This window comes from Arvicanthis niloticus, chromosome 2 (genome assembly GCF_011762505.2).
Source record: "Arvicanthis niloticus isolate mArvNil1 chromosome 2, mArvNil1.pat.X, whole genome shotgun sequence".
Lineage (NCBI taxonomy): Eukaryota > Metazoa > Chordata > Mammalia > Rodentia > Muridae > Arvicanthis > Arvicanthis niloticus.
In genome coordinates this window covers 5,449,783-5,475,428 of record NC_047659.1, presented here as the reverse complement: position 1 = coordinate 5,475,428, position 25,646 = coordinate 5,449,783, and the positions used below count along the sequence as shown (strand labels likewise).

General features: G+C 51.1%; 1 protein-coding gene and 1 long non-coding RNA gene across 3 annotated transcripts in view; one reads left to right on the top strand and one right to left on the bottom strand.

Annotated features, from left to right (window-relative positions):
* The window catches only part of Olfm1 (olfactomedin 1), a 38,909-nt gene extending 25,778 nt beyond the window's left edge, over positions 1-13,131 (bottom strand). Inside the window, exon 1 of the mRNA XM_034494851.2 lies at positions 12,790-13,131. Within this exon, the coding sequence (XP_034350742.1) occupies positions 12,790-12,855 (66 nt within the window). The 5' untranslated portion in view covers positions 12,856-13,131. The remainder of the gene's footprint in view (positions 1-12,789) is intronic.
* Positions 12,464-25,646, top strand: part of LOC143441244 (uncharacterized) — a 30,786-nt gene continuing 17,603 nt past the window's right edge. Inside the window, exons 1-2 of one of the 2 annotated variants that reach the window (XR_013108460.1) lie at positions 12,464-12,793; positions 17,526-17,631. This is a non-coding gene — a long non-coding RNA (uncharacterized LOC143441244). Of the gene's footprint in view, positions 12,794-13,144; positions 13,228-17,525; positions 17,632-25,646 lie in introns of those variants that run through there. The other variant, XR_013108461.1, reaches the window with a different exon arrangement.

Genomic DNA, 25,646 nt, shown 5'->3' with positions numbered 1-25,646 from the left:
GGCAGGGAAAGCCAGCCTACACAACCCCTCACTCCCCGCCGACAGAGAGAGAGAGAGAGAGAGAGAGAGAGAGAGAGAGAGAGAGAGAGAGAGAGAGAGAGAGAGAGAGAGAGAGAGAGCGCAATTCTTTCCCACCTGGTCAATTATAGATTCCCTGCAAGGGGGTTTGGAAGAGATGTCAGAACAAAGGCAGGCTTCCTTGTGTCTGCCAAGAGGGATATGACATCTTTCTGGGGCTTGTCTCTCTCTGTTCAGCCCCCATTTGCAGAGAAAACTTCAACAACAGCCAAGATGATTCTGGCCTGAGTGCTGGGTGTGAGCCCTGCTGGCTCAAGAAGTCAATTGGAGTTGTTTCTCTGGTTAATGCATGGCATTCATTGGTGCCTCCGGTTTGGGTCAGATGCCAGCAAATTACACCTGTTAGGGAAGGCCGCCATCTCTCGGTGAAATCTGGTACTACAGGCCAGTCACACCCAGTGGTCTTGCTGGATTCAGCATCCGGAGATGCAAGGCTCTGCCCTACTTTCCCTGCCAGGCATTTCCACAGATTCAGGGCCATGGCTGTGCCTGCTCACTTGCTTTTGACTACACAAAGGTTAATGTTTATCAACAATTTTAAATCCAGGCCAGTCCAGTCCACAAAATTCTCAAGCCATCTCAGGAGTCACACCTTTTTTAAATATCTACTTAGTGCAAGATACAAGGTACAGCACAACCTAAGCTCCATGTCAGATACAACGTGGAGACCATAATTGTCTTTGTTAGGCACACTCCATGGCCAAGCACCATTAAACTTTTCCTGCTGTCTGATGGGCAGATGTCCCTCCCAGAGGTCAAGTGCAGGTGCAGAGGTCAAGTGACCTTGGGGTCAAGGGGAGCTCTGTCATGAACTTCCATGAGACAGTGACCTAGCTAAGAGCCTTATTGTGACTCAGCTCTCTCATCTGTAAAATGGGCTTAACAATAGTAGCTTCCCCTATGATGTTATTAGGATAAAGAATCAGTGTAGGAACAAGACTAGCCTGCTCTGGCAAGTCATTGTCACCATTTCAAATGACAAACATAGGCTCAGCCAGCAACCTGTGCAGGCAGGCGGCAGAGCTGGGCTTTGATATGAGGTGTGATGGCCCCGAGTCCTGACATGCCTCTGGAGCTGCTCTCAGTCAAATACCACAAGCAGTGAAGGTAGTGAAGGTAGTTTCCCATAAGGAGAGATCCCTTCTGGGTGGGGGATTTATAACCGTATAGATATAACCATATATTCATATAACCATAGTGGTTTCGAAGAGCTCCTGACTCCACTTTAGGTGAGCAATTTCCACAGGATTCTCAATTACTGCCAAGAATTGGAGGAGCTTAACTTAGCTGGGCTTTTGAAAGGAAATGGAATTCAAGGAGTCTGCAACAGTGAGGCTTGGGTTTGTAGTCCCAGGAATGAGTAGGTAGCCCTGAGTACCACTGGCCAGGAACTGTCTCCCACCCTCACCACGACAGGTCACTGTGGCATGACTTGAAGACATGATCTCCAGCCCATAGTTCTTCTAAGCCCGGGGGGGGGGCGGGGCAGAGGTTCCAGGCTCCCCTAAGACATGAATGAGACTCAATGTAGTTGATCAACTCACAAAGAATGCACCAGAGGGGATCTGGCTGTTGGGAACCAAGCTGACATCAAAGGGCAATCATTAGGCCAGGTAGAAGAAAATTCTAACCCTACTCACACTGATGCTTGTCAAAACTGGTCATCACCTCAGAATGTGTCTAAATTAACAGAGAACTGAAGAAACACACATCTGATCATTTCGTAATGTGATTGGAACAGAGGTGCACACTGAATACAGAATTACCCTTTCAGATCCAACATCTGATTTTCTTTCCACCTGCACCTGAGCCTCTACACCTGCAGCCACATCTGAGCCTCTCACTTGAACCCAGGTCTCGCAACTTGTACCTGCATCTTTCCACATGTACCTGAGCCTCTCCACCTGCACCTGAGCCTCTGCACCTGCACCTCTGCACCTGCACCAGAGCCTCTGCACCTGCACCTGAGCCTCTGCACCTGCACCCTAGCCTCTCCACCTGCATCTGAGCCTCTCCATCTGCACCTGAGCCTCTGAACCTGCACCTGAGCCTCAGCACCTGCACCTGAGCCTCTGCACCTGCACCTGAGCCTCTCCACCTGCACCTGAGCCTCTCCACCTGCACCTGAGCCTCTGCACCTGCACCTGAGCCTCTGCACCTGCACCTGAGCCTCTCCACCTGCACCTGAGCCTCTCCACCTGCACCTGAGCCTCTCCACCTGCACCCTAGCCTCTCCACCTGCACTTGAACTTCTGCACCTGCACTCGAGCCTCTGCACCTGCACCTGAGCCTCTGCACTCTCCACCTGCACCTGAACTTCTGCACCTGCACTCGAGCCTCTGCACCTGCACCTGAGCCTCTGCACTCTCCACCTGCACCTGAACTTCTGCACCTGCACTCGAGCCTCTGCACCTGCACCTGAGCCTCTCCACCTGCGCCTGAGCCTCTCCACCTGCGCCTGAGCCTCTGCACCTGCACCTGAGCCTCTGCACCTGCACCTGAGCCTCTCCACCTGCACCTGAGCCTCTCCACCTGCGCCTGAGCCTCTGCACCTGCACCTGAGCCTCTCCACCTGCACCTGAGCCTCTCCACCTGCACCTGAGCTTCTGCACCTGCACCCGAGCCTCTGCACCTGCACCTGAGCCTCTGCACCTGCACCTGAGCCTCTCCACCTGCACCTGAGCCTCTCCACCTGCGCCTGAGCCTCTGCACCTGCGCCTGAGCCTCTGCACCTGCGCCTGAGCCTCTGCACCTGCACCTGAGCCTCTGCACCTGCACCTGAGCCTCTCCACCTGCACCTGAGCCTCTCCACCTGCACCTGAGCCTCTCCACCTGCACCCTAGCCTCTCCACCTGCACTTGAACTTCTGCACCTGCACTCGAGCCTCTGCACCTGCACCTGAGCCTCTGCACTCTCCACCTGCACCTGAGCTTCTGCACCTGCACCCGAGCCTCTGCACCTGCACCTGAGCCTCTGCACTCTCCACCTGCACCTGAGCTTCTGCACCTGCACCCGAGCCTCTGCACCTGCACCTGAGCCTCTGCACCTGCACCTGAGCCTCTCCACCTGCACCTGAGCCTCTCCACCTGCACCTGAGCCTCTGCACCTGCACCTGAGCCTCTGCACCTGCACCTGAGCCTCTGCACCTGCACCTGAGCCTCTCCACCTGCACCTGAGCCTCTCCACCTGCACCTGAGCCTCTGCACCTGCACCCGAGCCTCTGCACCTGCACCTGAGCCTCTGCACCTGCACCTGAGCCTCTGCACCTGCACCTGAGCCTCTCCACCTGCACCTGAGCCTCTCCACCTGCACCTGAGCCTCTCCACCTGCACCTGAGCCTCTCCACCTGCACAAAACTCTTTCTACCTGTACCCCAATCTCTCCAACTGTACTGCAACCTCTCTCACCTGTACCAAGTTGCTCCACCTTCACCTGAACTGAGAGGTTCAAACTAATCCCTTCCTATTCTTTCAGGTCCAAAGCAAAGTCCTGCGCAGTCTCTTTCCAGATCTGGCAGGAGGCTCTACTGTTCCTAAAGCTTTTGTGAAGGACATCTGAAAGAGCTGGTGTTAAGTGCCATTTGATTTAGTGTTCTACACACACTTCCAGAAGTGATCTTTGGATTGTGGCAGAATACAGGCATTTACATTAAAGTGTCCATGGTGCCAGCCAGCAGCCAGTGTTCTTAAAGAGAAACTCAAGCCCCAATTTCTACATGATTTCCCTTGAAACAAGGGCTAGCCCACATTTGCCACTGAATAGTCATCACACTGATGGAGCAGGTGCTGCGCCCAGACAGTCCTATGTGTTGTGCTGTGGAAGGGTATCCTGGTTCTTGGGTTGTGGGTTCGGCCACACCCCAGAACCCAGGCTCCTGACACGAGGTCTGATCTCCATTCAACCTGTGCCCTTCAGGATGCAGGTAGAGGGTGTGATTGACAGGTCTCCACCTCCAGAGATTAAAATATTAATGAGTTATCTAAAGGCTGGGGGGGGCGTAACTAATTAAGTTATTCCCTCCCCTTTCCTCCCTCCCTATAAAAGCCAGGCTCCCCTGGCTTTTGTGGGGGAGCGCGAACCATCTATACCCATTCACCACGCCATGAACAATAAAAGCTTTGGAAAATTGGACTCCACGTGTCTCCAGGGCCTGAACCTTCCTGAGGCAGCTGCCAGCCCGCCCACAGCAGCTGTGTGAATGTGGGACCCTCTGCTGGTGGTGTGGAAAGCCCACCCGGGACCCCGCTGCCGACCACCATGGGAACCCGCCGCCGGACTCCTCCATCCCCCTCATGAGGTTTTTTTTTTCCCACACCTGTGGATTTGCCATCCGGGATGTCACTGGGTGGTCTCAGAAGATTACAGGGGAGTGCTACTCCCAGCTCGCTTGCATATTTGGCCCAGGCAGTGTGGAAACACAGCCCATTCTCAGGGAAGATCCCATAAGCAGGGTAGTTAGTGCCCCTTCCCCTTGGATAACTTGGCACCAGTCTCCTGAGTGCCAGGAGTGTGTATCCCATACAGCTCTCATCCTGATGACCCAGGGAATCAGTCGGAGCCCTCTGGCTCTTGAAGCTGGTAAGGTCTCAGAAGGCCTGGGGTTCTGTTACCTGTGGTGAGTCACACTGCCAGATCTCTATTCTCTTGCCCTCCCCTTACCAGTCTTGGCTTGGAATCCGCACAGTTGTATCAACAACCAGGACACAAGAATCCTGACCCTCCATAGCCTGAGTTCCTCAGCTCTGAAAGTGAGGGCCAAGTCTACAGGCTGGTACAGGACACTTGCCCAGACATGACCCTCAGAGAGGGGCTAGCACTTGGTACATGCAGGGTAAGGGATGCTAAGGGATTGCCTGGCAATGACAGGACCATGAAGGATAGGCATGCGCAGTTCACTCGCACCACCTCACCACCAGAGAATGGAGGCCCCCCCCCCCCCCCCCCCCCCCCCCCCCCCCCGGGTAGGAGCCTGCTCAGGTGTCAGGGCTGGCAGTGACCACCTGGAGGGAAGCCGGTCTCCAGTTCAGTTCTTAATGCTCCCTCGCAAAGGAGAGTTCCGTAAGACAAAGTCTGGATGACAGGTTGAAGTATAACAATGTCTATGTGGCCTCGTTCCAAATAATTTAAAAAGGAGAGGGGGAAGAAAGGAGGAAAAGAAAAGAACTGACAAGAAGGAGAGAGGAAAGGGAGGTGGGTGAGAGACAGAGAAAGAGAGAGAGGAGTAATGGAGACAGAAGAGACTGAAATAGTGGGGCTGAAATAAAGACAGAGAAATAGAGAGATAGATGAAGATGGATAGACATTGAACATTGAGAAAGGAAGATAGAGACAAAGAGACACACAGAGAGGAATAGAGGCAGAGGGGGACAGAGACAGAGGGACGACAGACAGAGAGGGCCGAGAGAGACCAACGGGGCAGAGAGATTAACAGAAGAGTTCCCACGTGGAGCTACTTCTTTCCCTGTCTCCATCCTTCTCATCTTTCTCTGAGGCAGACAGAACATTCTGGGAATAGGAAAATGATTGTATTTAGCACAGGACAGTCTTCCAGTAGCCACAAAAGGCCCCATGGGTAGGCAGGCCATACGTCTCCCACATAAGCCCATATGTGTCCTCCAGAAGCACAGGGCTTTGGGAGCACAGATGGGTGGAGCTGTGCTTGCCACCCGCATCCCATCTCAGCCTGGCTCTTTGCACTCTAGACCACCCACAGGCCAAGGGTATATGACCCGCCATGGTTGGCCTCTCTGAGCAGCCCTGGGGGCTACTCGTGTCTTGGTGCCCTTGCTCTCTGTCTATATCATGGGAAGTGACGGAGAGAGGGGCTGTTCTTCCCTGTGGCCCTGAGTGAGAAGGCAGAGGTTCCAGGTCCAGCTCAGTTATGGGCAGGAATCACACTGCAGCCATCAGGAGCCACTGAGTTTGGGGTTTATCAGTAGAGCCAGCAAGACAGCTAATCCAGGGACCCGAGGTCCTCTGATATTTTGTCCCTTTCTCTTCTACTCTGGTTCCAACGATTCAAGTCTCCCAGTGAGCAAGTGCCACACCCTCCTAGCAAAAGACTCCACAACCCTCAGCTGTCCTTAAGACTGTCCCCCACTGATGCCCGATCTTCTGTATTTCTGGCTCATTAGATGTGCGACTGCTCTCTGTTCATCCAGAGAGCCGACTGCCATGCTGCTCCCTTGGGCCTTAGCAGTGCCTCTGCCTCTCTCCAGCCTCTTTCATTAATGTCTGTGGGAAGGCTCAGCCCACGTACCCAGAACTGTCTGGCAGAACTGGAGCCAAACCCTGGGAGTGGCACTTCCTGGTGGACACATTCCCCTTGGGGCTAACCTGCAGTTTCCGGGAGCTATAAGACTTTATTTCCTCCTTCCCAAGAGAGGGGAGTTGCCACGGCTGAGGATGGGCTGACTACTCTGGCAGCAGCACCTGACCTAGATGTGAATTAAACTATGCATGATTAGAGACAACACGTTGACTGGGGGTGACCAGCAGGGTGTGGAGGAATGTTGGAGATGTCATACCTGCTCAGCAGTGGACCCTGATGCTGTCAGACCCTGTAGACCAAGCTCCTGCTTGCCAAGCTTGACTTTCTCTGAACCCTGTCCCCTCTGCAGAGCCAAAGCTGAGCTATGAAGATTCTCTAACAAAGATTGTGCTATCTTGGGGGGAAAACTGTCTGTGAATCCTTATGCTACTGATAGGAGGCACAGGACAATAGTCGAGCCTTCTCCATGACTGCCACACACAGCTGAATCACAAGAATAGACTCGGGCCAGGCAGTGCCATGTAACAGAGCAGGGGTAGCCATGTGTTGGGTGGGTGGCTGGGTGTAGGGACTCACATACTAAAGGCACGATTGCTGGAAAAGCGTCTCCCCGTTTCTTTGAGTTCTGCTATGCTAAATGTACCTGAGATGCACTGAGAAATACACCTGTGTTCTCCCTTTGACCCTCAGCCACCACCAGATATCACCCACAGTCAGTGGGAAGTTCCCTTCTCAAAGCCTGCAGAAGAGCAAGTTTGTATCCTGGGGGCAGCTCTGAGCAGGAACATAAGTCCTCAGGGGTGAGATGAGACCACGAGATTGAATAGAATTGTTTTAGGTAAGTATGGTCACTACTAATCAGAGTTGCTAAGGAATCAGCATCCTCTCTCTCATGTGTGTGTGTGTGTGTGTGTGTGTGTGTGTGTGTGTGTGTGTGTGTGTTATAGAGAAATGGTCTTATTCTGTAGCCCAGGCCTCAAACTCAAGGCAATCCTTCTGCCTCAGCCTCCTAAATGTTGGGATTACAGGCATAAGCCATCACACCTGGCTTCAGACTTTATTTTGGGATAGGGTTTTGAGTAGCCCAGGCTGACCCCAAACTCACTGACACCAAGCTTTGGATCCCGCAGCCTCTACTCCTTCTCAGGTGTTTTCCACCAAGCTCAGTTTTAAGTGGTATCAAGGGCAGAACTCAGAAGTGCTTGCATGTGTGCCAGGCAAGCACTCCACCAGCTGAGTTATATTTTAGGGTGTCAGTTCTGTGGAGCAAGAGATAGCTATGTTCATTTCTGTAAAGAAACCACTCTCACTGACTGTCACCTGAGCTGTGGCCATGAACTTTAACACAGATGTAGAGAATAGAAGATGGTTTAGGCAGAAAACCTACTCTCAAGAAGCCTGAAACAAAGGCAAGGCACACATAGACAGTGCTGAACCCTCTGAGAAGATTCAGGTCATCCCTGCACTGCACAAACTGCACAGATCTTGCAAGTGGTGAAGCCACACCCACACAGAGATTTGGGTGATCTAGAGACCTGCACATAGATGACATCTGTTCCACATGGCTAGGTTCTACTTGTGACTTCTGGAGTCTCAAGATTCTGCATAAATGTCAACCAACCCCTGGCATTGCTTTAAGACTGAGCCAAGGAGCCTCAGCATGCATTATCAGATGTCCCTGGGTCTCTGCAGGCAAGAGGACCCACCTGAGGGCTGAGCCTTAGCGGGAAGACAGAGACCCTGACCATGGGCTTCAGACTCTATGTCTGTTCCCTTTGTTCTTTCCCCTTGAATGTCAGCATTTTGTCCCACAGCTAGATAACCACCCACAGCTCTGCACCACAGAGGCTGCTGTGACCCGGGGACACAGCAGGCATCTCTTCTCTCTGCTGCTTCACGACACAGAGCCGTTTATTTTTCTCTCTGTTTTAGCAGACACCTGAATTTTGGGTGTCAGACAGAGCTGGGGCTGCATTTGCCCCCCCCCACCCAGAGGTTTCTCCTCCTCCCTGAGCCTCAGTGTCCTCATTTTAAGAACAAAGATGACCCCAGGTCATAGGGACACTGTGGTATGAAAAGTTGAGCCCCCCTATGTCTCCCATTTATGCCTGATGAAGGATGACCCAGACAGTGTTAGCCCTCAGCAATGGCTAACCTGCCAGTACCTTGAGCCCCTGGGGAGCTTCTCTAGCTGCAACAATGTGAAAAAGAGTAAGGGGGGGAGGGGGAGGTCTTACTTTCCATCTCCCACCCTCTGTTGGGCTGCAGTGGAAACTTAGGTCACCTGGAAGTAGAACTAACCAATGGCCACTGGTCTTTGCCAGCCTCACAGAAACAGCATCCACACCTCTGGAGGCTGCAAGCTGCTTCTCTCCCCATCAGGCCAGTTCAGGCCTACAGTTCCTGGAACACCTAATTTACTGTAGCCGGTAATTTGTTTTGTATCACCTTACGCGGTGATGCTAATACTGATTACAGGGCCTGATAACTGTAATAGTAAATACTACCCAAGGCAGACAACCACTAACTAGCTTTTGACTGTGGAGGGCTGAGGAGGGAATGGGAAGCAAATTGTTGTGTGTATGAGGGATTTACTGCACTCTGTCCTTCCCCCCCTTCCCCCATGTTCTCCAGCCTCCCTGTGAGCAGGGTAGACCCACGTATCTGGGTGCTGTGTCTTAGCAGCTGGGCACTTGTGTTCAGAGCTATCACCCACCCCTCAGTAGTGCAAAGAGTGAGTTCTGAGATCAAATCTGTAGGAAAAGCCAGTACCACCTGGCTCCCTGTCATCCGCCCCACACAGTCTGTGTGACCAGGCAGAGGAGGAGCTGGGCTGAGGGGTGGGGCTGAGAAGATGAGCTAGGTGTCCATGGGACCCCCATGATGCAGGCTTCCTGGGATTCTGGGAGATGAAGTTAACATCACCAGCTCTGGCTCCACTTGTCCCCTCCACAGAACTACCCAGGTGTGGCCAAGTGTCTTGTGTGGGACAAAGGCTTGTTATATCTGCAAGCACCTACAGTGATAGTCCACTGAGGAGTCCAGGATCACGTGCACAGAAGTCACTCAATAAAGACAGAAATGGAGCAACAACCACAGCAGTGGCAGGCAGGAGAGAAAGCTCTGTCGGCATTTACAGCTTTGGCCTCACCAGGGTACCAGGGACACTGATTGTTAGTGATAGCCCATGCTGGGATGGGTGTGATGGCTAATGAGGAGCTGGCCCCCAGCAGTCACTGGAGCATGGGATACAAGAAAGAAGGGTTCTGGGCCCTTTGTCTACAGCAGCCTCTGTAGCTCCCTCTCCTTCCTGGTCTCCCTTGTCATCTTCCTGCTTGGGCTCACCCAGAAATGACTCTAGCACCCAGCTGGGATATTATCCTTCTTCCCAGCTCCTTCCATCGACAGCTAGAGCACTCGGTGTAAGCCACTCTTGTGTTAAATGACATGGCAGAGCCTCAAATCTTCCCACAAAGTGTATAGCCTCAAGTGACGGTGACAAGGACTTGGATTTGTGTGTCACCATAAGCTCATATCTGAAAGGGGCTAAATCCAACCAGTTTGTGGCCAAGGAAGGGTTGTTACAGAAAAGGGCCACTGAGTGGAGCAGATGCAAGAAAGGAACCGGCCGGCTGTGACAGATAGTAGATAAGGTGATGAGGTCATCCCATTTAACCTTCCATTTTCTAAAAAGATGCAAGGTAAGACTCAGAGAGGTAAAGACCTGACTCAGTGCTTAGTGTGACTAGTATGAACTACCTTCCTCAGTCAAGGTCTTTGCTGCAGAGCTTCCCAGCCCTTACCGGACTCCCACAGATCATGCTTCTATCTAAGCCAAGGCTTGGTGTAGGCCTGGAGACCAGGGAGCCCCAGCCACGCCCCCAGCTCAGGACTACAACAAACAATCCAGTGCCCCACTGGGAGGCTCAGGATGGTGTCACCAACACTGCCCTCAAAGAGCACCGATGTCAGCTTTTTATTAAAAACCACAGAACAAAGTCACACCAAGCTGCCTTCTGTCTGAGGACAAAGTTCAGGAGGGCTTTGGCTTTGCATGGAGCAAACTATCAATCAGTACTTGGCATTTGATTGAATAGATCATCTTGAGCCAGCTGCTGGGAGAGCAGATGGCCCAGCACGTGCTCCATGCCCCCACCTGCCTTCCTAGATCCCGCAGGCAGCCCTCATTATGGGCAGGGCTGGCCTATCCATCTGCGGCTGGTTCTCATGCCCACCTGTACCCGGCCACACCCACCACCCTGGGATTTTAGGTCCCCACTGTTTGGAAGAGCTGAAAGCAAATGTGGCTGCAGGGAGCACTTTTCCTGGCCTGGGAGTGGAAGACAGATGCTTTCTGAGGCCCAAAGTTGTCTGAGTGTTTCTTGTCACAGTAGGACTGAAAAAAAAGATTTCCAGGCATGGATATCCTAAGGGACTAACTGACTCAGTGCAGCCCAGCCTCCCATCTCAAGCTGTCACCACTGACTGTGAGAGCCACCTGTCCCTATCCCAATGGGGCCCCTGACCTCAGAACCCAGAGAGAGAGAGAGAGCGCGGAGCCTTCCTAGACTCAACATGGTTGGATGATTAGAGAAATTCATGAGACTTGGTGCTGAAATCCCATCACTGTCAGGGTAGCAGGTTACCCAGGCAAGATTCTACAAAGGAGACTTCAGAGGCCCTGTTGGGGATGGGGGGGGGGGAGGAACCTCAGGGCTCAATTTCTAAGAAAGAACTTTCCAAGCAAGCAAGTGACAACTTCATTGTCTTTGAAACACTGGCTTGAGACTTCGGGAGCTGGCCATGGTCCTGAAGGCAGCTTGCAGGGAGGGAGCCCTTTCTAGAGCCCAGAGGTGGGGTTACTGAGTGTGCAGGGGTCTGTTGAAGGGCTTCCTGGAGGCTCTGTTAGGACAAATGGGCAAACACCAACATAGAGACAAAGCATCTAACTGAAGTTGAGCTAAGTTTTTTTTTTCTCCACTAACAGCAGATCTTTGAAAAGACAGGTAGAGGATTTAGGGAGGAAAATCCTCTTGTGGTTGGACAATTGAGACATAGAGGTTTCCAGAAGGGGCAAAAGGGTCTATGAGGAGAATTGCTTCCAAGCCCACCCAGGACCAGCTATCCTATGCCAAGATATGTTGGAAACAAGGCATTGCCCTTTGTAAGGCTGCCACTCCACGAAGGAAGATCTGTGTGGCTCTTCGTGGCACACAGGTGCGTGGTGTGTGTGTTTATCCATCCATGCACCATGCCCAGTCAGTACCCTCCTCCATGCTTTTCCCAGAGGAACCAAGGAAACTCCCTTTCCAGAGTTCCACAAAGACCATCTGTAGGACTAACTGGACGCCTGTCCAGGACGCTCCCGGCAAAAGTCACGGAGGGCAAGTGGGACATCAAACCCCACTGTCAGGTTGAGTTTGAACCGTATGTCCTGGACATAGCCAGCCAAGCCAGCAGGGGCTTCCAGGTGAACAAGGGAAGCTTGTTCCAGAGTCTTCTGTCTGTGGTCTCCCAACTGCTCTCTGGTCTCTCCTCTCTCTTTTGTTTCCTCTTTTATTCTGAGAGATGAACAGAGGGAGGCAGAGAGGGCCTGGGCACCCGGGGTTGGGACTAAAAGGTGGGCTGCCCATCGACATCCTGGAGTTTTGACTGCCAAGAGGCGGGGGAGTCTTAACTCAGACCAAGGCACTGTGGCACGACACAAAGGGCATTTTAATGTCACTCTTGAACAGCCCAAAAGCTGGCAGGCTCTTCCCTGCCAGCTTGAGCATCCTAGTAGAAAAGCGGCCTCTCAGCTGGGAGCGCACAGCCTCCCAAGCTGCAATTTTAAAATGGAGAATACCCTCCCAGAAACACACTCCGGTCGGTACATTGTTCTGGACAGATGAGCACTGGGCATCTCCAGCCTTCCCACATGCACACAGCACATCGCCCATGCCTCTAGCCGCGTGTGGTCACAGCCCGCAAATCCTCCACAGCCAACAATGCACCCGAGCGAGCGCCTTGCAGCTGCCCTTCCAAGGCTTAGTGGCACCGTGCCCACCGCGCAGAGGGTAGCGTTGTTCCCAAAGGGACAGTCGGGTCCCCGAGGGGGGTGTGTTGGGAGGCAGGAGTTAGGTACCTCCACTGGCAAGAATGCATGGGGGCTTGGCAGTCGCCTCTGTCTTCCCTACCAGATGACAAACCCAGGAAACGAAGCCCCCAGTTTGCCCCCTGAACTTCTCAGGAGTGGGGAGGTGGTCTTGGGAGAGGGGCTGCTGTAACCCTTTGATCCAAGGCTGGGGAAACCCGGTCTATATCAGTCTGCACCCCTCCCTCAAGCCCGGGGCCAGCCGGCACTCCAGTCCCATCCTCAGCCCCAGCCCCGGGGACAGCTCCCCGACTTTGCCCCGCTCACGGTGGCCCTGGCAGAGGAAAATGGCGTTGGTCACACGTACTTGGGTGAGTTCAGTGCCCATCACCAGGAGGACCAAGAGGCTGAGGAGCTTCCGGGCCGGTTGCATGTCTCACGGCCACTCCGACGTCCTGGCGTGCGGGGCCTGGGTGCTGGCGGCCGGCGGCTGCAGGGACGTGGACGCGCTCCCGGCTGGGGTTGGGGCTGGGGCTCCGGCCGCGGCTCGGGCTCCGGCGGCGCCTGCTCAGCAGCCGGGGCGGGCGGCGCGCGGGCTGTGCTGCGCTGAGCCTCCGCTCTGCATATTTATGGTCCCGGTTCCGGCGCGACTGCCTCTCGGGCAGGGCTGGGCTGGCGGGGCGGGGGCTGCGCTTGCTTTCCCTGCGCGCCAGGCGGGTCCCCGCGCGCCCGGGCTCGGCGGAGAGGCGCGCCCTGCGGAGCTCGGCGGCGCGCCTGGGCTGCAGCGATGCCAAAAGTTTGCTCGGTGAGGGGCGCGGGTGGGGGCGGCGCCGAGGGACCGGTGCGCCTCGCTTGCCCGGGAAGGGAGGAGGGAGGGCGGCGGCCGGAGGGGAGGCAGGCTGGGACAGGATGTGACATCAAAAAGGCGGGGGAAATTGAACTGGGCCAGACAAGTCTATCTGGCTGGTCTTAGACCATGGGGAACTTCGGGACCCACTCTGGAGATTCAGCCAGGGACCTCTGAGTGGTGACAGAGGCACCCGGGAAAGTACCCAAAGAGGAGGTGTCCAGAATGGGTGGAGTGACATCCTCAGAGGCAAGTCCCATAAACTGTACAGGTCCTTCCTAGGTGACCCTTAAGGACCAGGGGTGGCAAGGATGTTTCCAGAAGCAGCACGGAGGGGAAGCCGAAGTCAGGTCTCCTGAGAATGGAAGAGGCCTTTCCCATTCCGGTAGGGTGGTCTGCTAGGGGTTGAAGTGTGACCCGGGAGTGGTGCTGTGTTCCATACTCAGGTGGGGGTTGGGATGGGCATCTCAGCTATGTTGGTGTGTGTGGCACCCACATAGGTGGATATACACATGATGTGGCGTCTGTCTTCGGGTTGTCACTCTCTTTCTTTACCCCACATACCTATGCTCAGGAGAGGAGTACCCAAGAGGATCCAGAAGAGAATCCTCCAGCGGATCTGAGCTGTCTCAGCCCCTGTGGGCTTAACCCTTGTCCCTTCTGGCCTTGGAGTCCCCCGCTAGGGTGGAGATACCCTATTTGCTTTTTCTTGTACCCAAAGCCCTAGACTGTAGGGGCCTTGTCTTGGGGCCAGGCTTGTCTTCCATTTAAGTTGTACACTTTGGGGGAAATGTTCTCGACGTGTTTGCCGAGAAGCTTAGCTGCAGAAGGCTTTGAAAGCATCGCAGATGATTTTTTTCCCATTGTTTTGCTTTCAGTTCTAGGAAAACGAACTCTATAAAGAAAATCCCTAATACCAATAGCTGTGAGGGGGCGTGGCTCCATGCTTTTATGTCACAGGAGAAGATAAGGGGTGGGCTGAGGGTGAGGATGGAGGGTCTAGGGTGGGTGAGTTGGGTAGGGTGGGTGGAAGGGGCTGGGGGTGGCTCTGGTGTGGGACTTACCTAGGGAGTTCCAGGAAAGATGGGGTGTGACTTTCTGTGTGGATTTGCAAGGTCCAGTTCAAACCCCAGGGAGCAGACAAGCAGGAAAGCAGGCCTGGTCTATGCTTTGGAGACTGAGTGGTTCACGAGGTGGCCTCTTTTAGATCCAGTAGAACAAAAATAGTGTCATTTAACATGAGTCTTTATTTGGCTGGGTGAGGTTCATCTCGATGGTAGCACCTAGCAAATGCCTTTCCTTGTCATTGTAGAGAAGTGTTTCACTGGGCGTGGCTATGAGAGTGGGCGTGGCTATGAGGGTGGACCTTGTTTCTGTGTCCACTTGTTCAGGGATTATTCACATGTTTGGGTGTTTCTCTTCTTGGCTAGTGCAGAAAGCTGCTGTGGTGTTGAGTGTAAACGCCTGTCTCTGGTGTGGCTTTTAAGTCTGACGAGAAATGGGCCAGATGGTTGTATAATTTGAAAAATCAAGGTGAGCTGAGGTGATGGTTCAGTTTGCAAAGCACTTTGACCTGAGTCTGGATCTCCAGCATGCTTCTAAGAAGGTGGGGATGCCTGTAGTCTAGTGCTAGGGAGATGGAGGCAGGGGGATCCCTCGATTTGATGGTCCGTCAATAAGAGTTCCAGGTTCAGTGAGAGGCCCTGCCTTAAAAGATGGAGAGTGGGAGACGAAGATATCTGATGTTGTCCTCAGGCCTACACATGCACACCTACACACACATACACACACTCATGTACATGCACACGCACATGTATGCACACCCATGTACACACATGCATACAGATGCACACACATACAAGCATGCACACATGCATACCCACATACACATAAACACACATACACATACATGTGCACATACATGCCCGCATGCAAGTGTGTATGCACAGGCGCACACACACACACACACACACACACACACACACACACACACACACACAGGACAGGAAAGAGATTAGATTCCAGGACTAAAGGGAGAGGAGTAAGGAATGATTACTGAGAACAAAGTCATGTTTGAGGTTTTGAGTGAGAACGATTTTGAAGATGGAGACAGTGGCTGGACAGATGGTGTTGCTAAATTGTACACTTCAGATGTTTCGTACTGGACATAGTCTTATCTCAATAAAAATATAGTCATTTAACAGATCCCAAACCTTTGACTTGAGCACTTCAGATTTATTTTCATTTATGTGTATGTGTGCATAAATGTGTGTCTGTGTGTGTGAGTGTGTGTGAGTGTGCATACTGTATATGAGAGTCCGTGAAGAGACCAGAAAAGAGTACTGGTTCCTCTGGAGCTGGAGTCACACAGGTGGTTGTGATCCTCCTGATGTGGGCACCAAGAACCGAACTCAGGTCTCCTGGAAGAACAGCAAGTACTGTAAATAGGAGAATCACGTGGAGTTGGTGTTAGTGTTGAATAAAACTGGTTTTTAAAAGCTACTTACACAGTCTAGAGGTGTACTTCAATGATAGAGCATTCACAGGGCCCTGGGTTGTGTCACAGAAACACACACACACACACACACACACCCTCCACCACCACTCCCAAACCTAAACATGGTCATTTATCACATGACTTTAAACAATATAATACAATGAAGAAAACCTCAGGAACGCCCATTCCCAGGACCACTGAGGGACCACTTGGTCCCGCATGTTCATTCTTTCACACAGATAAACAGATGATTGAGAGTTTGTTATCTTTACAACCACGTGGTCTGGCTTCTGATCCAGATCTGCCTCTCAGGAGCTGCTGTGATCCTGGTTGGTCATTCCTAGGTGTCCCTCCCATCCCTGCCAACAGAGTAATGACCAGTTTGCCACTCTGTGCCAACCCAGTGGATCAAGGATACTAGTGAGAGCCAAATACCTACCCCTGCCTGGCACTCAGGGGACTTGAAACAGGGGAGGAGAGTGAGGTTGTCACTTGTACATTCAATTTGGAAACTCTGTACCCCTTGGTATAATGGTATGCTGTTTGTCTATAACATGCAGACATTTTCCTAGATATTTTATTTCCTTTCTTATTTTAGTCAATGTTTCTGGTTTTGTTTAAAATTTAAAATTTTATTTGTATTATCTGTAATTATGTGTCTGTGCAGGTGAGCACAGGTACTATTGGAGGCTAGAGGAGGGTGTCAGATCTCCTAAGGGTGGTTGTTTGCCACCTGAAAAGGTTGCTGGGAACCTAACCCCGGGCCTCTGAAAGAGTAGCAACTGCTCTTAACAGCGACGTCTCTCCAGTCCTATTTCAACTTGTGAATTTTTTAAAAAAATTTTAATTGGTGCATAATACTTGTATTTCCTCCCACATGCTTGCAGTCAAATAGCCTCTAGATTGTTGCTAATACTCAGTGTAATGTAAAACTGTATAAACAGTTATTATAATGTAAAATTTAGCTCAGTTCTGCAGCCTCCCATTCCTGAGAGCGATTTTCCCTCTGTGGACTTGGGGACCTGCAGACACAGAGGCCAAGAGCACTGTAGCTGAATATAAAGCCAGGACAGAGTTAAGCAGAGTCAAAGCCACTGGCTACCCTGGAGTTCATCATGAGGAAAGATCTATGGAGACGGCCATTCCACAGACTCACTTGGACTGTCAGTCCTGTGTTGAAGGCTAGGAGCTCGTGTGTTCAGTTCCTCCTCCCTGTAGCCCCCAGTGTTCCAGTCCCACCCCTCCTCTGACCTTGCACTGTCAAGGCTGAAGCTTATGCTGCTTGGCCCAGTTTCTGTGTTGGGGTAGATGTAGTGGTCCCTTTTTCTGTCCAACTGCCCACTGTCTTCTTCTGGATCCACCTTGTCTCAGGGTGGTCCAGTCCTCCAGGCTGCCACACTCATGCAACTCTCCAGACAAAAGGCTTTTCTGTCTGGAAAGGCCTAGGTCCAATGGCTACCATGTCAGGCAGCCCCAGCCTTGAAACTCTGGGCTGTCTTAGACACAACTCAGTAGGTCAGCCACCAGGGCTACTGAGCACTGAGCTGGCTTGGTTCACCCCACTTCATAACTTCCTAACTACCTCACCTGCTGTCTTCCTGATGGACCAGCCAGCTTTCCTGGTGTGCCTCCTCAAGACACCCGGCAAATCGATATGTTTTGTACTCCTTTAAGCCAGGCTTCCTGCTACCACTGTGCCTCGTTATAACGTGACAGTGTGTTACCAAGGCAACGGCACTAACTCCCTGTCCTCTCTTAGAATTTCCTAGCAAATGGGGCCTGAAACCTCAGCTGTCCAGCTTTGATGTGTCCTGCCACCAGAGCCAAGACCAGAGCCTACAGATGGCCAGCTTCCCATTGGCAAGGTGCGATTGAACTGGACACCCCATGAAGTCTACTATCTCCAGGTCTCTGCACTGTGTTCTATGACCAAGCTTGTTGAGTGGGGTCTCATGGATGACATATGCTTATTGGGAACACACTGTTTGACAGGCACTGTGCCTAGGGAAGTCTGGAGAGAGGGCCAATGACAGACTCATACCAAGGATAACAGACTCGGGCACTATGACCAACTCTTTCTATCTGGAAGCCATGATGGGGTGTCTGCTTTCATTCCTGTGTGTCCTGTGCTGTTTCTGCAGGATTGACAGTTATGTTCATGAAGACTCAGCCCATCACCCCAATTATTTGCAATCCTTAGCCCTTCTTCTGGGCTGGGCATGAAGCAATGATAACCTTTGTGTACCTGTTAAACCCTTGGCCTTAGGAAGGCCTGGGATGCTGCCATTCTTCTGAGTTACTCCAGCACAAGCATATAGCAAGTCCTAGGTAGCCTCCACCTTTCTTGTCCTGGTCACACCAGCTGTGTTAAGCTCAGCTTCCTGTCCACCATCTGCTTATAGATAGCAGAGCAGGTGGGAAGCCCAGTCTGATGTCCTGGCCTCCTAACTCAACAGGAGTTGAGTGCTTCTAGAAATTGTTCAATCCTGCGTCCCACTGAAGTTCACCCCCTCCAGCCCCTAACTCTGTGTTCTTGCTGCTGTGGGGAAAACTGAGAGCCCTCTGGGGAGCCTCATGCCCCACCCCATCTCCAATCCCTGACCACATAGAGGTCTTCCTCCAGTTCTTCCTCAGCGGACCAGCCTCTTGTCTCTGCTCGCCTGCCCTCCATTTCTATCAGCACTAACACGTAGCTTGCCTTCAGTCCAGACCCCCTTTTCCTGCCATCCCCAGCCATGCTCACCTCATAATGCCTTATAGAGCTGCTGGTCATTGCTGACTGAGTCTGTTGCCCCTCCTCTGTTCTCATTGGTGGTCTTTCCTCAGGATGGCTCTGGACAAGGTTACCAGCGATGATTACAATCTAGCAATGGCTTTATCAGTAGTGGCCACACCCCTTCCATGGAGCCATGACTGCTTCTGGGCTGGGCACAGCTTTCCCTTCTATGCTCAGGCCTTCTTATGCTTCCCCAGTTGTGGTGTCACCAACCAGCCATCTTTAAAGATTGAGGTGACCTCAAGTTCAGGCTTCCATGCCCCCTGAGGGTCCTCCTCCCTCCCCTTAGTACTCACATCTTTTCATACTTGCACAGTCTCTTCCATGAGTTATGTTCACAGCTGGCCTGCAGCTGGCAACACTCTTGGACTGAATAACTCCCATGTCTTTGGCCCACCAAGTTAGCTCTGCCCTGCTCTTTCTCATTCCCATTGACAGTGAATTTGCTTCCTGTTATGATAATGAACTGAACCTCAGAACCCGTAAGCCAGCCCCAATTAAATGTTGTTCTTATAAGAGTTGCCTTGGTCATGGTGTCTCTTCACAGCAATGGAAACCCAAACTTAGTTACTTGCTTGTGTTATTTATTTATTTATTTATTTATTTATTTATTTATTTGATTTTTCCCATCTTATAATCACCTTTGTCCCTCACCAGGAACCCTTGGTTCAGGTCCTCAGTGGCCTCCTTCAGACCTCAGGTTAGATGTTTTCTTGTTGGGAAGCCCTCTATACTGGTTAGTTTCTTTGTCAGCATGACACAAGCTCGGATGTCATCAGACTGGCCTGTAGGCAAGTCTGGGGGCTATTTCTTGATTAATGATTGGTGTGGAAGGGCTCAGCCCACTGTGTGTCATGGCTTGGATAAGAAAAACAAAGAAAGAAAACAAATACAACTGACCAAATCAGTAAGTAGTGTCCCGCCATGGCCTCTGCTTCGGTTCCTGCCTGCCTTCGGGTTCCTGCCTTCAGGTTCCTGCCTTCAGGTTCCTGCCTTCGGGTTCCTGCCTTTGGGTTCCTGCCTTCAGGTTCCTGCCTTGGCTTCCCTTAGTGATGAACTGTGATCAGGATGTGTAAGTCAAATAAACCATTTTCTCTTGGTTTCTTTTGTCATGATGTTTATTACAGCAACAGAAATGAAACTAGGACCCTCAGGGCAAGAACATCATGGTCTCCTTTGGGCCTTCTTCAGTTTTTACTTAGCATTCTGTACTCTGATATGAGGCATGTATGCTCTTCTCCACCCAGTGTCTGAAGGCTGAGTGGCCAGGCCTGCATTCTAGAGGAGACATAGTGTTCTGCAGATGCCAGGGCAGGAGGATACAAACTAAGGGACTTGGCACAACAGGAATTTATTCCTTCCCAGGTCTGGGTGCCAGAAGTCCAAAACCAAACCATGGGTAGGGCTGTTCCCTCCCTCCAGAGGCATGTTCTTCCCACCTCTTTCACTGCCTGGTCCCCCAAGCTTGTGGCCACTTCACTCCAGACTTCAAGGTCAGCTAACACCCTCAGCCTCTCCCTCTGCAAGGCCACCTAGATAGGCACCTGTGAGTCAAACAGCCTTTGCCTCCCCCTCTTGAGGATGTTTGTATTTCCATTTATGGCCCATGTCCCATGCAGAGGTCTGGCGGTGACTGTGAGGCTTGTTGGCTTTGTGAGGGGAAGGGGAAGCAAGACTGGACACACAGATGCATGTGTGCATGCGCGCATGCACGCACGCACACACACACACACACACACACACACAGAGAGAGAGAGAGAGAGAGAGAGAGAGAGAGAGAGAGAGAGAATACAGAGACAAGCAGATAGACAGACCAGAGACACATGACACAGAGACAGACAGACATAAAAAGACAGACAGAGACATAGACAGAGAAAAACAGATGGGGATACAGACACAGAGACAGACATACAGAGAGATAGATACACAAAACATAAAGAGACAAAACAGACATAGAGAAAGACAGACAGAGACACAGAGGCAGAGACAAAGACAGACATAGACAGACATAGACAGACCAGAGATACAAGACACAGAGACACAGATAGAGACAGACAAAAACAGAAAGATATGAAGACAGAGTCACAAATAGAGAGACACACAGAGACTGTGGTGAAACAGACAAAACCACAGACATAGACACGGAGAAGTAGAGACATCGAGACAGAGAAGCACAACGGGGCAGGACAAAGGTGTGAGGTGAAGATGGGTAGACTGGGCCAGACTGCATAATATGTGAATTCTGCTCTTGTGAGAATGCAGACTTGGGGGTGGGGGTCAAGTAGTAGGGGAAGGGGTCTGGCTTTCCTGTTGGATCTCTGCCTCTTAGGAGAGAGTGGGGACTTGAAGTGAGGGAGGACATTATCCGGGAGCCACCAAGTTGGCTCATGTGAGGGGTGACCATTCCTAGGGGACAGTAGAGCTTCAGAAGGATGCGGAGTGTATTGCAGGTTCTGATGGTGGTCAGGGGTGCTGCAGTTGTGTGGGTTGAGAAAGGAAAGGTAACCAGCTAGGTCCCATGCATTGGCCTGAGGCTCTGCTTGGATAATGGGGAGAGATAGCAAGAGAAACAGGGCAGGGAGGAGGCCAAGTCAGGTTCACCTGACTTCTGACTTCCTTCCGACTCTGTTCCCAGAAAAGAAAAAGGAGAAAGGGTAAGGGTTAGGGCTAGGGTTAGAGTTAGGGTTAGGGTTAGAGTTATTAAGGAGGCTCTGGCAGGATTGCCTGTGGGATTTACCCAGTTCATATGCAGCCTAGAGATTCAGTGTAAATGGATTTGGGCTGACAGAATATTCAGCAGGAGTTCCCTTTTCAAGGGCATCCACTGCAACCAGAAGGCTCCACAGGACAGGTAACATAGAGCATCTGTGAGCCACTTATTCCCTGAGTATGGGCAGAATTGGCACCTCAGACAGAGGGCCCTTCATGGATCCCACTAAATCCAAGACTACAGAGAATCCAAGACCACAAGAAATGGCTCAGGACACACTTAACATTGTCACTAGACACACTCAATGGACTCTGAGGGCTGGCTTCATGATCAGCATGCAGTGCAGGGTGGCTCAAGATCCCCGCAGTGTCCCAGATCCTCATTATTCAGTGAGACACCTCTATGTCTCCACATCAAACCAGAATCTGACACTCTGATGTCACCTTTGGAGTAGGTCTCCTCTTGGTGGCCCTGCCTGGAAGCACAGACTGCCAGCAGAAGGCAGGCAGCTTCTGGGGTGCCCATCGTGTGTCTTCTGGGTGAGGGGAGCAGGAAGGAGATGAGGATGAGTTGATCCAGTCATGGGTCACAGTCTCAGGACTCTGCATTTGGCGCCTTTGCGGGACACGTATCCTCACTTCTATATTTGAGCAGCCCTACCTCCGCCTTCTTCAACGGAGGAAGCAGAAGCTCTAAAGTGTGAAGTCTGTCAGGTTATGGCAGAGCCTGGTTCTGCAGGCTTCCAGGGTTCACATTCTTTCTTATACTACAGTGCTTCACTTTGATTGGCCATTTCCCTACCTGGGCAGGACAGAAGAGTGTTACTTCTGAGTTGTGAGTTAGCAGGTTCCAGGAAGTGTTCGGAGCAAGTTGCTCTACTGAACATCAGCTCGTGCCAGGCTCTGGGCTAAACTCCTGCTGTACTGTCTGAGTTAGGCACTCAGACATGAGGGGAAGTGCTGGCTCAGTGTTACAGAGCTGAGAAGTAGCAGAGGCTGCCCTAACTCCAAGACACACAGAATCCAGGCAAGGAAGGCACGCTCACCCATAGCTCCTTCGCTTTCATGGGGTTCTTACTTATCTCAAAGGTACAAAAGTACATCCAAAGGCAGGGTACCTAATGAGCCTGGCACCTCATCCGCTGTCTTCCCAGGGGTTCAGATTAAGAACAAAGACCTGAGAAATTCACAGACCATTAAATGGTCATTTCTGTAGAAAAAGGCAAAAGGAGATAAAACCCAGCCTTTCCCACTCTCTTTATTGCTTGAGTTCCATGTTTCACCATTAGTCATGGGAGAGTGGGCAGGGGAGGGGAAGAGGAAGGGAGAGGGAGACACAGAACAGAGAAAGCAGAGAGGACAGAGAGAGGAAAGACAGAAAAGAGGGAAAGAGGAGATAAGGGAGGAGGAAGAGAGGATGGAAGAGGAGAAGTGGAGGGAGAGAGAAGAAACAGAAGGGATGAAAGAGAAGAAAGAAAGGGAAGAGATAGATCAAGAAGGGAGACAGATAAAGGGGAGAGAAAGGGGCAAAAGAAAGATTGACAGGAAAGACAGAGAGGAAAGAGAAGAGAGGACACAGGAAAGAGAGTGGAGAAAGAGGAGGAGAGAGAACAAAGATGAGAGAGGAGACGTGAGGATGAGAAAAGACTGGACCAAAGCTGCCCAGGAGCAGTCACCCAGGATGCCTTGGCATGGTCCACGGATGCAGATGTGAGTGAAGCCAGTCATTGCTTGACCTTCACATTGGTTTCCAGGTTTCTGGGCTTGAGAAGAAATGGCCACATGGAAGGGCCGAGTAAGGACCCTCCTGTAGGCTTTAGCTCTCCATGTGATTATCCAGAACCAGCACCAAGCCTACTTCCAATGCTCTGAGGGCACAGGGCTATGAGAAGCGAGGATACAGGTGACAGCAAAGGTCTCTGCTTCCTTGGCCACGTGACGTTAACGTCATGGGTCACATGCTGGGACTGGATCAACTTTGTACTACTGATAGAATGATGCAAAGAAGAACCTCTCTAATCTTCAGGTGTGGGATGGATGGCTATGCTGGATCTGGGACTATTTATCTGCCATTGTCACCAGCATCTCACCCAAGCCTTCCCAGGTGCCCACTCTGGTGGGGAGAAGAGAAAGCAAGAGCTAGACTCCAGGGGTGGTCAGTGTGCCAGGGCCCACCCTCATATCCACATCCCAGGTTTCATCTTTCCACCTACATCTGCTCATGTCTCTGCCCATGTCTCTTTGAGGCATGGTTAACCAGAGCCCAGGTTAGCGAGATAAGCTCAGTCATTTATCTTCAACAGGCCATTGGAAGGACAAAGTAAAAAGCAAGAAGTGTGGGGTGGTATTCAACATTGTCACATTGGAAGCTAGACAGAGAGGTACATGACACCCAGGTCCATCTCCAGGGTCCTGACAGTTTCAGGTTTAAATAGAGAACATGAGGTATCTATAGCTCAGTAGTCCTGGTCAATATGTGGTTCCCCATCACTGACCCACCATTATGTCAGCTCCAGCCTCTCCTGGTAGGTTGTCCCAACTGTGATGAGTCTCTCCTGCTATGACTGGCACCAGGCTTCAGCCTTTTCCCTTTCTCAGCACGAGATTCCTGGAGGAATTCCAATTTTTTGAGATCTGTTTTCTTCTATAGTTGAATGTCATTTCTGACAGGACAGTCACACTGCAGGCACCAGGATACAGAGGGAATGGAAGTGACCACACAGGAATTTACCTCCCAATTCGAGTGCCCTTTTCTATTTCCTGTGTGAGACACATCTGCTTCATTTCCTAGTGATTCTTCCAAGTGGCCCCAGGACTAGCACATCTGTGGTACCTCTGTGGCTTTGGTTGTATCAGTTGGAGTCACCTTGGGGCTCAGCTTGGCTGGCCAATCAGCCTCCTGCCCCACTCCCTGGTTCATTATTGTATTGTGACCAGTGTGGTTTTAGGGATTCACTTTTTTGATAGGCTTTTTTTCTCCCAGTATCTAAATTTCGTAGCCATTTTTTAATTGAATTTTTTTTTGGGGGGGGTGAGGTGGGTCATCTTGTCATGAGGAGGCCACAAGAGATGACTACTCAAAAGCAGTTATAGCCAACTGAAGGTCTTTGTTTCAGCTGGCTGGAACCACACTAAGTTATGTGAGGACCTAAACATAGACCCGAGCATTTAGACCAAGGGGCTTTAAATGCAAAACCCACATCCTTGTGCCTCACTCAGTAGCTGTAAGAGGGATACAAAAGCCGGCAACTTAATAGGAGCTAAGATAAATGAGTTGAGGCATCTTGGCCTCTGGTCCTGGATAGAATTAGGTGATTGTTCACAGATTCTCCAGCAAGAAGATTAAATCCTAGTTAAACCTGAAATGGCCTCAGCAAAAAATACAGAAATACAAGATGGAGAAAGCTCTGCCCTGCCCTGTTAATCTTAGTGATTTGTAAAAGTTCTTTATGTATTTTGAGTAGACACACCTTTTGTCAAATACCTGTTTTGAATATTTTTCCACTCTGTCCTTTGCTTTTATTTTTATTTTGTTTTCTAAATTATCTATCTATCTATCTGTCTGTCTGTCTATCTATCCATCCATCCATCTATTTATCAATCATTGTGTCTATGTATGTCTGTGTGTGCCCAGCACATGTGTTAAGACACATGTGTGAAGGTCGGAGGAAAACTTCAGGGAGTCCATTTTCTCCTTCCATCAGGTAGATTTCAGACATCAGACTCAGGTTGTTGGGCATGGCAGTAAGCACCTTTGCTCACTGAGCCATCCCATCATCCCGACTTTGTTTTTTCTAGTGGTTTCCAAAAGCTGAAGGTTTCCCCACCTAGCCCGATGTATCCACTTCTATGGATGTGCTTTGAATCCAAAATAGGAAATTGTTGTCCTAAGGTGGAGCTTTTATGGTCTGGCCCTTGCACTTTGGTATGAGGTAGGTAGGGGTTGATGCTGATAAACCAGCCTGCTTCCATCTTGGGTTTGAAAAACATCTTATAGCAAAGTCAAACTATGTTCCTTCCTGTTTATGATTGTCTCTGTTTGGATTAAGCTATGCTACACTGTACCCTTAACCACAAGGGATTCCGTACTGCCTGTTCCAGGAAATGGCAAGCATGCCTTTGTTTCAGGAAGTTGTTTGGTGACCATGTTGTTACGACCACCTTGCAAGCACATGTTGTTTCAGGAGCTTGTTGTGACCATGCTACACTGTCACTATCACCTCACACTGAGCCTTTGTTTTAGGAGCTTGTTGTGACCAACTTCTTATGCTTATTTTCTTCTTATTTCTCTGCCAAGTGCCCCATTTGAAACTCCCCATTCTTGAGCTATAAAAACCCTTATCTCCCCCATGTCCAGTGCTTCTATCTTGACCCCTGCCTTAGGCGGAGACAGCC